The sequence below is a fragment of the Natrix helvetica genome (genome assembly GCF_964273705.1).
Source record: "Natrix helvetica genome assembly, chromosome: 2".
Taxonomy (NCBI): Eukaryota; Metazoa; Chordata; class Lepidosauria; order Squamata; family Natricidae; genus Natrix; species Natrix helvetica.
Window position 1 is genome coordinate 164,469,322 of NC_138552.1, and position 14,935 is coordinate 164,484,256.

General features: G+C 38.7%; 1 protein-coding gene across 1 annotated transcript in view; it reads right to left on the reverse strand.

The window, feature by feature from the left end:
* Nucleotides 1-14,935, reverse strand: part of EYS (eyes shut homolog) — a gene marked incomplete at both ends in the record, with an annotated part of 387,634 nt that overhangs the window by 235,304 nt on the left and 137,395 nt on the right. Inside the window, one exon of the mRNA XM_081943885.1 lies at nucleotides 5,751-5,863. Coding sequence (XP_081800011.1) covers nucleotides 5,751-5,863 — 113 coding nt within the window. The remainder of the gene's footprint in view (nucleotides 1-5,750; nucleotides 5,864-14,935) is intronic.

A 14,935-nucleotide genomic window follows, 5' to 3' on the forward strand; every position in this document is an offset into this window, starting at 1 on the left:
AGCACTCGCTAACTGTCTATAACATAAATTAAGACAAAGTTAAATGGACCAGTATTAGGTATTGTTTAATTGTAAATTTAGAAGGATGTTTCATCAATCCAATGCATACATATCTATAGTATATATCGTAGTACATTTGAACCTATATCTATACTAACATTCAAATACATTTTCCAACCTATATCTATGCCTTGCATTATCTAAAAATAATGCCAAAAGGGGGGGGGGGGGACCAATGAAGACAGAAGTAGAATATGTACAAAGGCAGGGAGAATATAACATGGAGCAGAAGGAACTACTAAAAGAGTAGTGGCTAAAACAAAAATACAAAGAGATCAGCAAATCAAATACAGTGTGGTGCAACAAAAGCAGTTCTCACACATCAAAAGGTGAAAAGAGGCAAGATAATGTAATAACAAAGGGATGCTAAAGAAATAATGTGTGTGAAAAAATGTTGCACAGATTCTTTTTTTAAAACAAATGTGATAGCATGCAATCTCTGTGGAGATCATCATGTATTAGAAAAGAACACTTTGAAGCTCCAAAATAAGGGTGGATAAAACATTCCAAAACAATCTTCTTTTATTATGAAGGAACGATGAAGAAACGCTTTGTGGTTGAATATCAAGTAGCAGAATGGAGTTGTAGGTACAATGAGCAGCTATTCGGTTTGAAGTCTCCTTTGTGAAATGGAGAAGAACAGCTTGTGGATGGACTTTGTGTTCCATCTTCAAAGTGATCCTCCCTTAAAATCCTATCCATCAGAAACAGTAATTACCAGATTATTTTTTCTTGGGATATGAACATTTAATGCCCCCTGCGACCTATTGAAAAAAAAATCCTGGAAGTGGGTCTAACTTTTGACTTTAAGCATCTTTCTTGGTAGAAGGAAGTCATAAAGGAGTTGCATTAGTTTCCCCCACCTTTCTTGTACTAAGGCCTTTTTTTCTAATATTGTTTTGCACATTTAGTATTTGTAGTTTTTAAAACAAGTTATTCATATGCATAATAAAGAGACAGCTTTGCCAAAAATGTGAAATAGATGCTGGGTTGTTGTTTTTTAGCAGAACTGTTTTAAAGAATGAGAACAAACAGACTTCAAAAGGTTAATGAACTGCATATATAGAGTTTATTTTTCTAAAGGCTGGCTACGTTCTGCACACACGTCAGCTTGGCTTTTGGTATTTTGAAATCCAAACAGATCTAGTTATAGAAATAGCAGAAGATATTTGAGTAAATTCCAAACTGTTTAAATATTCATGAGTTTAAAATATACTCACAACCTGTATTTTTTTTTTAAAAAAAAAGTCTCATGAACATAGGCACGTTTTGATTTCAACTAAAGTGGAAGAATAATTAGATAGCTGTGAAGGGCTAGATCAAAAAATATATATACAAACAAAATAACAAACAAGAAAGTTGGAATATGAATGTGGATTAGTGGGAATAGTTCTAAAGAATTTCTCTTCAAAACATTTCATTCTGTTCCACACAGAATGTGTTTTTGCACTCTAATATACATTTGGAACAACTTATTGAAATACCGTTATAGAAAATGTTGTTATAAACAAATCATTGATCACCAATAAACAAGTGAAGTAAAATGCAATTTTAAGAAAATCCATGTTACAAACAGTAGCAAAAATAATGGACAGGAAAATGGATGTTTCCTCTGAATGAAACAAAATCTCAGCATCCTTCCACATTATGAGATTAGAAATATTATCTATATGAAAGAGAGTTTGAGCAAATTTCTGCGGCTCTAAAATTGTCTTCCTTTTTTCGCCCAGGCTGGTCAATTTTCTTACCTATTTAACAGGCTCCCATTCAATGTAAAGATTTTCAGCTGTGAAAGGTGAAATCCTATTTAGAAATTGGCAATAAAAGATTTGTGTCTCTGTTTCATGTTCGTTTAAGGAATAATGAGAATTGGTTTGCCATGATGGCCTTTGATCAGCTCCATCTGATGCGCTAGTTGCACCCTTTGCTGGATTGGGTGGCTGCTCAGACAATCATGCCTGCCCTAGTCATCTCGAGTCTTGACTACTGCAGAGTGTTCCACAAGAGGCTACCTTTGAAAATCACTAGCTGGTCCAGAAAACAACAGCATGAGTAGTGATGGGCATGCCTCAGTACGCCTAGGAGATACCTCTGCCTAACAATTACATTGGGTATGGGTGCGATTTAGGAAACTGATTATTACCTAATGTGTATAGCATTGGGCCAGATTACTTGAGGAATCACCTATCACTCATGGTTTTGTTCCAGTTGGCATGTGTTTGTATATTGTGCCCAGAGTCCACCTTATTTTGGGCTGGCATTGGCTTTTGTGTTTTTAATACAAAATGACTTCCCAGAATCAGTTGAGTAGACAGTGTCAAAAGAAGACGAGAGGAGAAAAGTGAGGAGAGGAAAGGAAAGGGAAAGAAAGAAGGGAGAGAGGAAGGCAGGCTTGGACTACTGGCAGGCAAAAACTATGGCATATTGTTTTTGGAAAAAGCTTTCCAATGAAGGTTTAATAGGCGAACCACAACATGCATGCAATGGTTAAAAGCAGAGAAACGTCTATTATTATATTCTTAAAAAGGCCCAGTCCTAAAAATCTATAGAAATGTATTGTACACCAATAGAGGCTTGTAGAATGGAAAATATCTATCTATCTATCTATCTATCTATCTATCTATCTATCTATCTATCTATCTATCTATCTATCTATCTATCATCTATCCTGTTAAATCTGAAGATGCTATTGTAATTTCTCCAGTTATTTCTCCTCTTCTGGAAGGCTAAATGTCATACATGGCTGCAAAAGCAAACAATAACATTTCACTTCAGTTCCATTTAAACTAAGAATTAACATCTTAATACAGGACTTTTGCTTGCGTGGGTTTAAACCTACAGGACAGCAGTTAATGCTGAATCAGGCAAACCCAATTTCACCGGTGATAAAGCTGGCGTCATAAAAAAGAAGCTAAAAGATATAAAAGAATTGGCACTTCAGAAACAGTTTTAGAATTTCTATTAAACTAGTCAAGGTCTGCACATACTGTAATTTGAAATACTTTGTGTAGCACATTGGAGATTTCAAACAAATCTGTAGGGATTTTTTTAGTACTGTAAAGGCTTTATTTAACAACAATAATAATTGTACAATATAAAACATACCATAAAGTGTGAGAATGAAAGATGTGAAATATATTAAATTTACTTTCTTAAATTATATGCTATAAATAATAACTTCTTTAAATGTTTGCCTATCTAAATTCATAGTCGACAAGACATCAAACCCAATTTCAAATGCATTGATTTTGGTTCTGTTAAGTCTGAATTTACAAATATCTCTGTGTTCCTGCACAAAGTAACCTGAGCTGGAAGACTGAAGAAATCTCATACAATGAGATAATGGCAATAATGGCAATAATGCTGGAATAATGTTGAGAGTGATGAAGTAACTCAGGCTTAAGATACCTAAAATATTTTGTATTAATTTTATATTTCATCATCAAATTTCAATACTGTCTTTGTTTTTCTGGAATCTGAGTCCCTGCCTGCCTGCTTTACAAAATGATTATTGATTATTGACAGATGCATTGTATGAAATTGACAATCTTCCTCAGTGTCTGTATAAGCACATATTTTAAGCAGTGGAAATGTCTATCTCTGTAGAAGCCCTTGGCCCATTTTATTTTTTTCAGCCAAGCCCTTATTGTTGTAGAATGCAAGTGAAGGTAAGAAGAATAAATGCACAAAGCTGAACTAGCCACATGGGTCAGCCAAAATTGCACATTCATAATGTAACTTTTAGAAAGATATAACTGCTGCTTTACAGAATCACTCTTAATATCTCAAACTTATTTTTTAATCAGATGAAATAAATAGATTCAAACAGCTTCTATTAAAAGGGAATACCAGTGCATTTCATCTCCTGCCATCTATGTTCACCAAGATAACCACTCCACTTTAAACGGGCAACACTACCTTCACTTTCCTTTAAATATATACAGTAATGGAGTTTGACCAAATAACAAGCAAGGCTATCCTTCCTTCCTTCCTTCCTTCCTTCCTTCCTTCCTTCCTTCCTTCCTTCCTTCCTTCCTTCCTTCCGTCCTTCCTTCCTTCTCTCCGTCCCTCCCTCTCTCCCTCTTTTTTTGTGAACAAATATTGATTTTTCTTGTTCCATTGGCTAGAAACTCAAAATATATAACTTATGAGACTTAATTGACCAAGACACACACACACACTCACTCTCTCTCTCTCTCTCTCTCTCCCTCCCTCCCTCCCTCCCTCTCTCTCTCTCTCTCTCTCTCCAATACAATAGTAGAGTTGGAAGGGACCTTGGAGGTCTTCCAGTCCAACCCTGCCTAGGCAGGAAACCCTATATCGTTTCAGACAAATGTCTATCCAACATCTTCTTAAAGACTTCCAGTGTTGGGGCATTCACAACTTCTGGAGGCAAGATGTTCCACTGATTGATTGTTCTAACTGTCAGGAAGTTTCTCCTCAGTTCTAAGTTGCTTGTCTCCTTGATTAGTTTCCACCCATTGCTTCTTGCTCTACCCTCAGGTGCCTTGGAAAATAGTTTGACTCCCTCTTCTTTGTGGCAACCCCTGATATATTGGAACACTGCTATCATGTCTCCCCTAGTCCTTCTTTCTATTAAACTAGACATACCCAGTTCCTGCAACCGTTCTTCATATGTTTTAGTCTCCAGTCCCCTAATCATCTTTGTTAAATAGTTCTGCTTTTTCCCTGTTGCTTGTCACCTTCTTGCCACTTTCTCCCAGCAATGGACTAATTGTTTCCTTAACTCTTTTTTTGTTTTTAACATGTTGGAAGAAGGTTTTTTTGTTATTTTTTACTTTTGTGGCAAGCCTTTCTTCATTGTGAACATTAGCTTTCCTCACTTCATCTTTACATGCTCAGGCTATTTGCTGATATTCTGCCTTAGTTATGTCCCCCGCCCCCCTTTCCACTTTTTGTACTTATCTTTTTTGTCTTTCAATTTGTCAGAGAGTTCTGTATGCAGCCATGCTGGTTTCTTTTGGGAGCTGTTATTTTTCTTCTTCATTGATATTGTGCTAGACTGGGCTTTTGCAATCTCATTTTTCAAAATTTCCCAAGCTTCTTGAATTGTTTTCCCCTTGAGGATTATCATCCATGGAATTTTTCCCAAGCTCTCTCTAATTTTATTGAAATTAGCTCTCTTAAAGTCCAAGACTCTAGTTTCACTTTGTTCTACTACTTGTGTTTGCATAATGTTGAATTCCAATATTGCATGGTCACTTGCCCCCAGGGTTCCTGTGGCTTCAACACCTTCTATCATTTCCTCTCTGTTAGTGAGAATTAAGTCCAATATGGCTGATCCCCTTGTTCCCTTCACTACTTTTTGGCAAACAAAGTTGTCTGCTAGGTTTGTTAGGAACCTGTTGGATCTTCCACTTGGTGCAGAGTTTGTTTCCCAGTTGATGTCAGGGTAGTTAAAATCCCCCACTACTATTGTGGTGTGCTTTCTTCTTCTCTCTCTCTCTTTCTTTCTTTCTCTCTTTCTCTTTCTCTTTCTCTCTCTCTCTTTCTCACACACACACACACAACACACACACACACAGAAACAGACAGACAGAGAGAGACAAAGAGAATTTTCGTACATGTACTTCAGACCCAAATAAAAAAAAAAGACAAAGTTTCTGAAGCCTAGAGAATTGTAAAGGATCAGTTTCTTTTGATTGAAAAAGACATAGAAGTTGATTTACCTGCAGCTGTCAATATTGTTTTTATCCACAGCATTAGGGAAGGTGTAAGGTCCCAGGTTATTGATTTCTGTAACTTCTATACAGCCAGTAAAATTGTAGATGGATCCAGCTACCTAAAGAAAAAAATAAAAAGGGAGGTAGATATTTCTTGGGGTTATGATTTGAAGTCAATCCAATGCTGAAGCCAATATGTTTCATTGCCTGGAGAATTAGACCTGATTCTTTATATAGCCTAAATTGCAATTACATTATTACATCATTTTGTAAAAATAAAGATTTTGCTAACGATTCCAGACAAGTTAGTTTTCAAGATGACACATTAATGCTCAGCATGTTTTGTCTTTGGGAAGAAAAATAATGATCATTGGGGGCTATATTTAGATACACATTCTTCCTTATGAAGGGTAGAATGGCAGCATTTACATCAATATAAATTATAACGGTAGTAAATGCAATGTGTATAATTCACTGATTTCCAAGGGAGAGACATAAACTTTTAAATATTTTTAAAAATAATTTCTGTCGGAGAAATAGTTAAGGAAACGAAAGCCTAATTTCATCTGTTCAAGATAGCTTTTCACAGTTCTAGAGGCTACATTATATACCCTGTAATTTTAATACTTATGCCCTGTGAGCCTCTGTCTAAAATGGCAGAAACCCCCTTCCCCAAAACAACAACAACAATAGCAACAACACACCTAGATTTGCTTTTGTCCTTTCTTCTCTTTAGCTCAGTAACTCTACATTGCAAATTTTGCTATATGACAAACTCTCATTGAAATTCTACACTTACATAGATCATGCCCCAATAATATTAAAGTAAGCAAGGTTACATTAAAATCTGGTGCCTTGCCAGAAGTACCAACTTCAAAGGGAAATATAATTTGAACTAGAGGCTTAGTTTCAAAAACATTTTAGAATGTGAGGGAGTTTTCTCAGAACTTCCCATCTTGGGTGTCCTCCAACTACATCTGGAACTACAGTGAGAAACTCACAATCTGGGAATTTTAGGACAGGTTGAGTTGGTCAAAGCTAACTACCCTAAAAGACCAGGAAGAAAAACTATTGTAATACTCTGAAGAAATGACACAGAAAAAGTAACTAGTCAACTATGTGGAAATTCTGGGATGGCAGTGAAATCACATAGCCATACCAAATCTAAAAAGGGAAAGAGAATTATATATATGTAGCTTACTTTATCCTAAAGGAGAACCTTCATTTTTTTCTTGGAACCCTGTCACCCCTGAAATGTCTAAGATACCAACAACAACCTTATGAGGTGGGTTGGCTGAGAGAGTGTTACTGGCCCGAAGTCACCTAGCTGGCTTTCATGGTTAAGGCGGAACCTGAACTCATGGTCTCCCACTTTCTAGGTTGGTTAATCACTCTCTTGTTGGATATTTTATTGTGTATGATGAAATTTCTTTTAGGAGAAAATGTCTTTATGTTTTAATTAATCTTGAAAAATAATGGAAAGTGCAAGTTAAAGTAGTAATGTTAGTTATTATATTATTATTAATCTGCCATTTTTGCAGAGAATAGTTAGTTTACTGTGATAGTTTTACAATCTAAGCTCCATCCATTCATGCTTTATCTTGGTCTTCCATTCAACCCTGAATTTTATCAAAGCTGCTATTCACATCTATGAATACACTGAGTTCCTAAGACATTTTAACAAATCACCAATGAATTAATTCCTGTTAGGTATGTACAAAACTTAGTGCTTCTACAAAATCCCATTAACGACATTAAATACTCAAATCAAAATTCAACACTTGACAGGTTATTGGCCACCCTGTCATGTAAATATACCTAACTTGAAAGAATTATGACAGTTACCACCTGTATTTTGCAATCATTGGGTTATTAACCTTTTTACTTGGCCCATTTCAACTTAAATTGAATGATTGCTTTAAAATGTTTCATGAGGTAACTCATATATATACATATACATATACATACATACATACATACATACATACATACATACATACACATTCGTATGTATGTATATATGTATGAAACCTTACACGGGAAAAGACCCAAATACGCCAAGACCTGCAGATATATATATATATATATATATATATATATATATATATATATATATATATATATGTGTGTGTGTGTGTGTGTGTGTGTGTGTGTGTGTGTGTGTGTGTCTGTGTGTGTGTCTGTGTCTCTGTGTGTGTGTCTCTGTGTGTGTGCCTGTGTGTGTCTGTGTGTGTGTATGTATGTATGTATGTATGTATGTATGTATGTATGTATGTATGTATGTGTGTTACAACCCCTGGTATGCCCAAATATGGGAGGGAGCTCACTACTCCCCCTTTCTGTCCTTCGGATCATTACAGAAGACCATCCAGGCAGAAAACCATATTTTTATTTTTAATGTTTTAATGTTTAATGATGAGCCGAAGGACAGAAAGAGGGAGTAGTGAGCTTCCTCCCATATTTGGGCATACCAGGGGTTGTAACACAAAATACATACCTATTTCCCTGGCTCAGCTGATAAAGGAAGAGAGCCTATGGCATAGTGGCTAAGACTCCTGCCTAATATGTAATACAGCCCAGGTTCAAATCCCAGTAAAGGTATGGCTAGCTGATGAGAGCTAAATAGCTCGAAATGGATCTATACTAGTCTCCCTTTATTTATTTATCAGCACAAATACAACACAAATATAAAAAGGCAACATTAAAAATAAAAAATATGGTTTTCTGCCTGGATGGTTTTCTGTGATGAGCCGAAGGACAGAAAGAGGGAGTAGTGAGCTTCCTCCCATATTTGGGCATACCAGGGGTTGTAACACAAAATACATACCTATTTCCCTGGCTCAGCTGATAAAGGAGGAAAACCTGTGGCATAGTGGCTAAGACTCCTGCCTAATATGTAATACAGCCCAGGTTCAAATCCCAGTAAGGGTATGGCTAGCTGATGAGAGCTAAATAGCTCGAAATGGATCTATACTAGTCTCCCTTTATTTATTTATCAGCACAAATACAACACACACACACACACACACACACACATTTTATATATATATAAAATAAAAAGACCGTAGCCTGAAAAATTTCCAACCACACCAGCTGTATCAGTTCATGAGGGCAGAAAGAGGTGAAGCAAACTCAAGAGGAGAACAGAGTGTGAATGAGAATGAAGAAGGTCAGACTTTTACTGAAAACTGAACAGCTGTTGCCAATGATGTCATTGGCGATGTCAGACAATGACACAGTTGGAAGCATGTTGGACAGAAATATTGTTACTATATCTACATTATTAACCTGTGGATGATTAGGGCATCCTATTTTCTTGGGACTTAGCCTAATCTGAAATTTGTTGTGAACTATAAGTACAACTTTATAGATGCATATCCAGAAGAAAGTCTTGTCAAGTTTAGCGAGATATACCCTAGAGTGAACAAGCAAAAATCTAGTTGTCCTTTAGAAGAACTTTGCAATCTTTTTTGTTCTGTTATTGTATTTTTATCAATTATCAATTTTATTATCTACATATTTAACATTTAGTAGAGGCAAACCTACCAACAAAATTCTGTATCAAATTACCAGATACAGAGGATAGATAGACAGACAGACAGGTAGATATAAGATTTAACCATTATGAACTTACCTAATGTGTAATGTAATATAATCAGCATAATAACTATCTTTCTTATCATTTAATTCATTTGGTTTTGTTGCAATTTCATTGGGTGTATCCATTTTTTGCTAAATGCAAAAGATGTGTGAGGCTGAACGAAGAAGAAAACACTAGGTTTTGTATATGAGAGGAGATTGGATTAGTTCTGCTGTGTGTGTTTGTGTGTGTGTGTGTGTGTGTGTGTATAGAATTAATCCAATCCCCTAACGTATACAGTACAACATTATGTCTGTCTGTCTATATAGCTCATCTGTCTTCTATCACCTATCTATCTATCTATCTATCTATCTATCTAACTAACTAACTAACTAACTAACTAACTATCATATTACCCAAGATATATTTCAGATAAAATATAGCCAAATTATGTTTATTTCTCCTGTCCATATAAATGAAAATATATGGTGTTTTGATATTTGCATATCATTATTGCTTGACTTCCCTTATTCCAAAACAACAGTATAGAAAAATATATTTGAAAGATATATATCATCCACCACTTAATAATTTGCAAACTAACATCCAGATTACTGTCTCTTTTCTAATACATGCCATTTAAGCCTGCAAACCATCACAAGCAACCAGAGTCTGTTCAATGTAGTGGTTAAAGAGCCAGTTAGGTATAGTGGTTAAGTAGCCTAGAAACCAGAGGTGGTATTCAGCAGATTCTGACCAGTTCTGGAGAACCAGTAGTGGAAATTTTGAGTAGTTCAGAGAACCGGTAAATACCACCTCTGACTGGCCCCGCCCCATCTATTCTCTGCCTCCTGAGTCCCAGCTAATTGGGAGGAAATGGAGATTTTACAGTAACCTTCCCCTACCACGCCACCAAGCCACACCCACAGAACCAGTAGTAATTTGAATCCCATCACAGCTAGAAACCAGGCATCTATGAAATCTATGCCCACTTAGGCATGAAAGCTGAGTGCTTGGGCCAGTCATAATCTCTCAACCCAACTCACCTCACAGTGTTGTTTTTGTGGGCAAAACAGAACGAGGAAGGAGTCTTGGTTTGTTCGCTGCCTTGAGTTACTTATAAAGTAATAAAGGTAGGATAAAATAAATCTAATAAAACAAAATCAATCTTCTAACAGGGTTTTCCAATCTCACTTCATATTGAGAACTAAAGAACACCATGTGGCAATAGCAGAAACAGCAAGAATCATGCTTTGCACCCAATGCACCAAATGGGACGATGAGGGACTTGAGGGTTAAAAGCCATATTCTAATCCCCAAGTGGTGACAAACAAGCAACTCAACTGTTGTTTTGCAAGAAATGTTTGCAAGGCACTATTCTGTCTGGATCAGATCAACATGATTTTGAATGTTTTGTACTAACCGAAGGCTTCACCTCTTGCTCTCATATGATGAGAAATGTGATCTCGACATGGAGCTTGTAAGGAATTATTTATTGATTTCTGAGGCAATACTCCCCATGACAATTGTTTGTACCGCATAATATTTTGAGCAGTTCATCTCTGCTGTTGTATACATTTTCTAACTATCTTTGTTTTAATACCACACAGCCACTAATATCTCAAGTCAAAATTTGATTATTGCTAAAGGAAAACAGTCCTTCCTGAAAAAAAATAAGCAAAGGTCAAAAGGATATTATATTATAGCACTTATATCAGCTGCAGTCTTCGCTGCATTTCTAATGTCACATCGATGTGGGTTAAAATCGTCACCATAGCAACCTAAAATCTATATTACACTCCGAGCTGCAAATTAACAATGTAGTTTGGGAATATATTTTTTTTTTAAAAAGGGGGAGGGGATGAGAGGAGGTGGAAGAAATTTGCATTTTCTTGAAAATGGTACTCTTATTGAATATTTTATGGTATGAGTTGACTGTCAGAAGAGAGAAATCCACGGATTGTGTCCCTAATCACTGCCTCTGGATTTGTGATCAGCATATTTCCAATATAATGTTCTTCTTCTCAGATAAAAATAAAATAATTATGTGCCTTCCTTTCTTGCCTTGAGCAGGACTGTTTCACAAGCATTCCTATGAAACTACCTACCCTCTTGGCTATGGTGAAGCCAAGCTAAATGAAAGGTAGAAGAAGTATCTATTTACAAAGCTGCTTATGCAAAAACCACCATTTGAGGGAAGGCGTTGACTTTTAAATATTTGTCACAGAAGGTGATATCAGTCAGGAAAAACGACAATGCTAAGAGATTCATCTGAAAATATGAATGTTTTCTCAGGTAGGTTTGTTTAGACTTACACATGTTTAATACATTGTACGCACTCAATTTCATTGATAACCAACAAAGCACTTTTTTTTTCAGAACACAAACAAGACAGGTGTGGGAATCCCCACCCCCCACCCCCGCCGAAAATGAAACATTTTGGGAAATATTTAAAAAGGCAGAATATTATGTTTCCCTAAAATGAGATATGAAGAAACATGTTTTAGAGGCAAAAAAGAGCCCCCAGTCATTCTTAATAGCCCACAGCAGATGCCAGCACTTAAGGAGACAAAGAGCTTATTGAAAGAGGAAGCCAACTACCTAGATAGCTCTATTCATAAGCAAAATAAATACTGCAGGCAGAAATCCATTTAAGACAAGATATTTTGAAATTCCTTGCAGTGCAGTTTGACAGCTAACAAAAGCAGAGCGATAGGATTAGAAGCAGTCCCTCACCAAGATCCAACACAGGATGAAAGCCATTAGCTTTCAATAGGAATTGCCCATCACCCTTTCAAACCACAAGTCCTTTCATTGCACAATCCCAGAAGAGTTCAAACTTCAAACTCACAGAAACCTCTAAAGAGCCATCCACTCATTCAACTCATTTGTTCAGATGACCCAGAACCACAAACCCTGGTGGTTCTCTTCATCAATAAATGGGCCTTCCTTCCAATCACCTTCAGCCTCCATTTTATTTCCAGCGTCTTTCTCCCAGCTTGGAACAGAACCAGATGAACGTTCCTTCCAACACAGGCAAAGGAGTCTCCTTTTATTTTTAAAAGAATGGTTGTAATAGAATACCATATTCTCATAAAGTGGGTGTTATATAGGGCAAGAGGTCTCTAAATCAGAAGGGTTCTAGATCAGGAATACTTAGGCCCCTAGGGTTCCCGGAGAACTTGGTGGAGTTTCATGAGAACCTAAGCCACCTCCATTCTTGTCCCATCTCAAAAGTTCACTTGAATGTAGCGATTTTCTACCCCTAAGGTTTTGCTTCTTGATTAGGGAATCTGGATTTGTTTTTTTAAAAAAATTAAAAATTAATTAGATTCCAAAGCTTGAAAAAGTTTGAAAACCTCTGTTCTAGATCTCTTTCCAACTGAAAGTCAGGATGGTTATGGAAAAATCCACTCCTATAGCAGGAGAAGAAATTTAATGGGGATCTCCAAAGGAGGTCAGATTAGAAGAAACTGTAGGGGGAAGGAGTGGCAGAACCTGGGAGCTGAATAAAAAGAGGAATCAGCCTATAATCCCCACATAGTCACAAGTGAACTAAGTCTAAGTCTGCCTTGAATTTGGTTGACCCCGAACTAAGTCCTAGCAATTACTATCCATTAGTTCAGGGGTGGCGAACAAGTTCGACAAAAAGAGCCAAAATTTTAAACTGTGAGAGTCAGAGAGCCACACCACGCAGTGACCTGCCAAAACAGACAAACACTCACTTTTGATCCTGCAGTGATGGTGAGGGTGTGCTGCGTCCTCCACACTAAGAACTAACGGCAAGATGTGACACAACATGTGACACACGGGCAGTGGTGGGTTCCTGCTGGATCGCGCCGGATCGCGCGCTCCCTTTCGGCACTAAACCCGGAAGTACGATCTTGCCCCGCCCCTGGCGACGCGACAACGCTTGCCTGCGCTCCACCAGCTCGGCTGGGAACGAAGACGTTTCCTCAGCAGAGCGGAGCGCCTGAAAGGGACGCAGGCTCAGCCTGCCAGGCTGCCACCACTCCACTGAAGACATTGCTGAGCAGAGAAATGTCTCCGTTCCCAGCTGAGCTGGTGGAGCGCAGGCAAGCGTCGTCGCGTCGACCGTACTTCCGGGTTTAGCGCCGAAAGGGAGCGCGCGATCCGAGCCACAGTATACAAAATAATGATAAGAGGCAAAGAGCCTCATTCATTTTGGCGGGGAGCCGCATGCGGCTCGAGAGCCGCGTGTTCGCCACCCCTGCATTAGTTGATAAGATTCCTTTGCATAGGCACAAATAGCAAGAATTCAACTTAATTAGGCCCGATTGTTTAATAATAATAATAATAATAATAATAATAATAATAATAATAATAATAATAATAATAATTTTATTTGATTAGCCGCAACCCTCTCCCGAAGGACTCGGGGCGGCGTACAATCAAAACAGATAAAATACAGATAAAGACAAACATATATACATAAAGAACAAAGACATATACATGTGCATGGAGGAGGTAGACTCATAAGTGAAAGACAATTAAAAAACACAATTTAAAATCCCATTAAATAAAATTACTGAATTAAAAAACCCATCAGGAGCGTTATGAAGTTATGATTGAGCCAGGCCGGCTATTTGGAATAGGTGGGTCTTGAGCTTTATACGGAAGGAGCGGAGGTCAGTAGTGGTCCTAATATCCGGGGGGAGGTCATTCCACAGGGCTGGGCCCGCCACAGAGAAGGCTCTGCTCCTAGGCGCCGCCCCATGGCACTGTCTGGTGGACGGCACCTGGAGAAGTCCCTCTCTGTGCGAGCGGATGGGTCGTAGGGATGTATGGGGCAGAATACGATCCCGCAGGTAACTAGGTCCTGAGCCATGGAGCGCTTTAAAGATCATAATCAAGACCTTGAAAAGCACCCGATAGACCACAGGAAGCCAGTGCAGCTCGCGCAGGAGAGGTGTCACATGGGAGTACTTAGTACTCCCCATAATCACCCGCGCGGCCGCATTCTGGACCAACTGCAGTCTCCGAGTGCATTTCAAGGGAAGCCCCATGTAGAGAGCGTTACAGTAGTCCAGGCGAGACGTCACCAGCGCATGGGTGACTGTGCGTAGGGCGTCCCGGTCCAATAGGGGGCGCAATTGGCGCACCAGGCGAATCTGGTGGAACGCCCCCCTGGCCACGGCTGTCACATGGTCATCCATGGACAGCCTGGCATCCAGGAGGACACCCAAATTGCGCGCCCGCTCCATGGGGGTGAGTTGAATGCCCCCAATGGCCAGAGATGGAATTAACTGGTTGAACCGGGGGGCCGGAACCCACAGCCACTCCGTCTTGGAAGGGTTGAGCTTGAGTCGGTTGTCATCCATCCAGACCCGTACGGCTTCCACACACCGGGACATCACTTCGACGGCCTCGTTGGGGTGGTTCGGGGTGGAAATGTACAGCTGAGTATCATCAGCGTACAGATGATATCCCACCCCGAAACCACGGATGATCTCACCCAGCGGCTTCATGTATGTGTTGAACAGGAGTGGCGAGAGGACCGACCCCTGTGGCACCCCACAAGTAAGGGGGCTTAGGGTCGACCTCTGCTCCCCTGCCAACACACGTTGCGTCCGGCCAGAGAGGTAGGAGC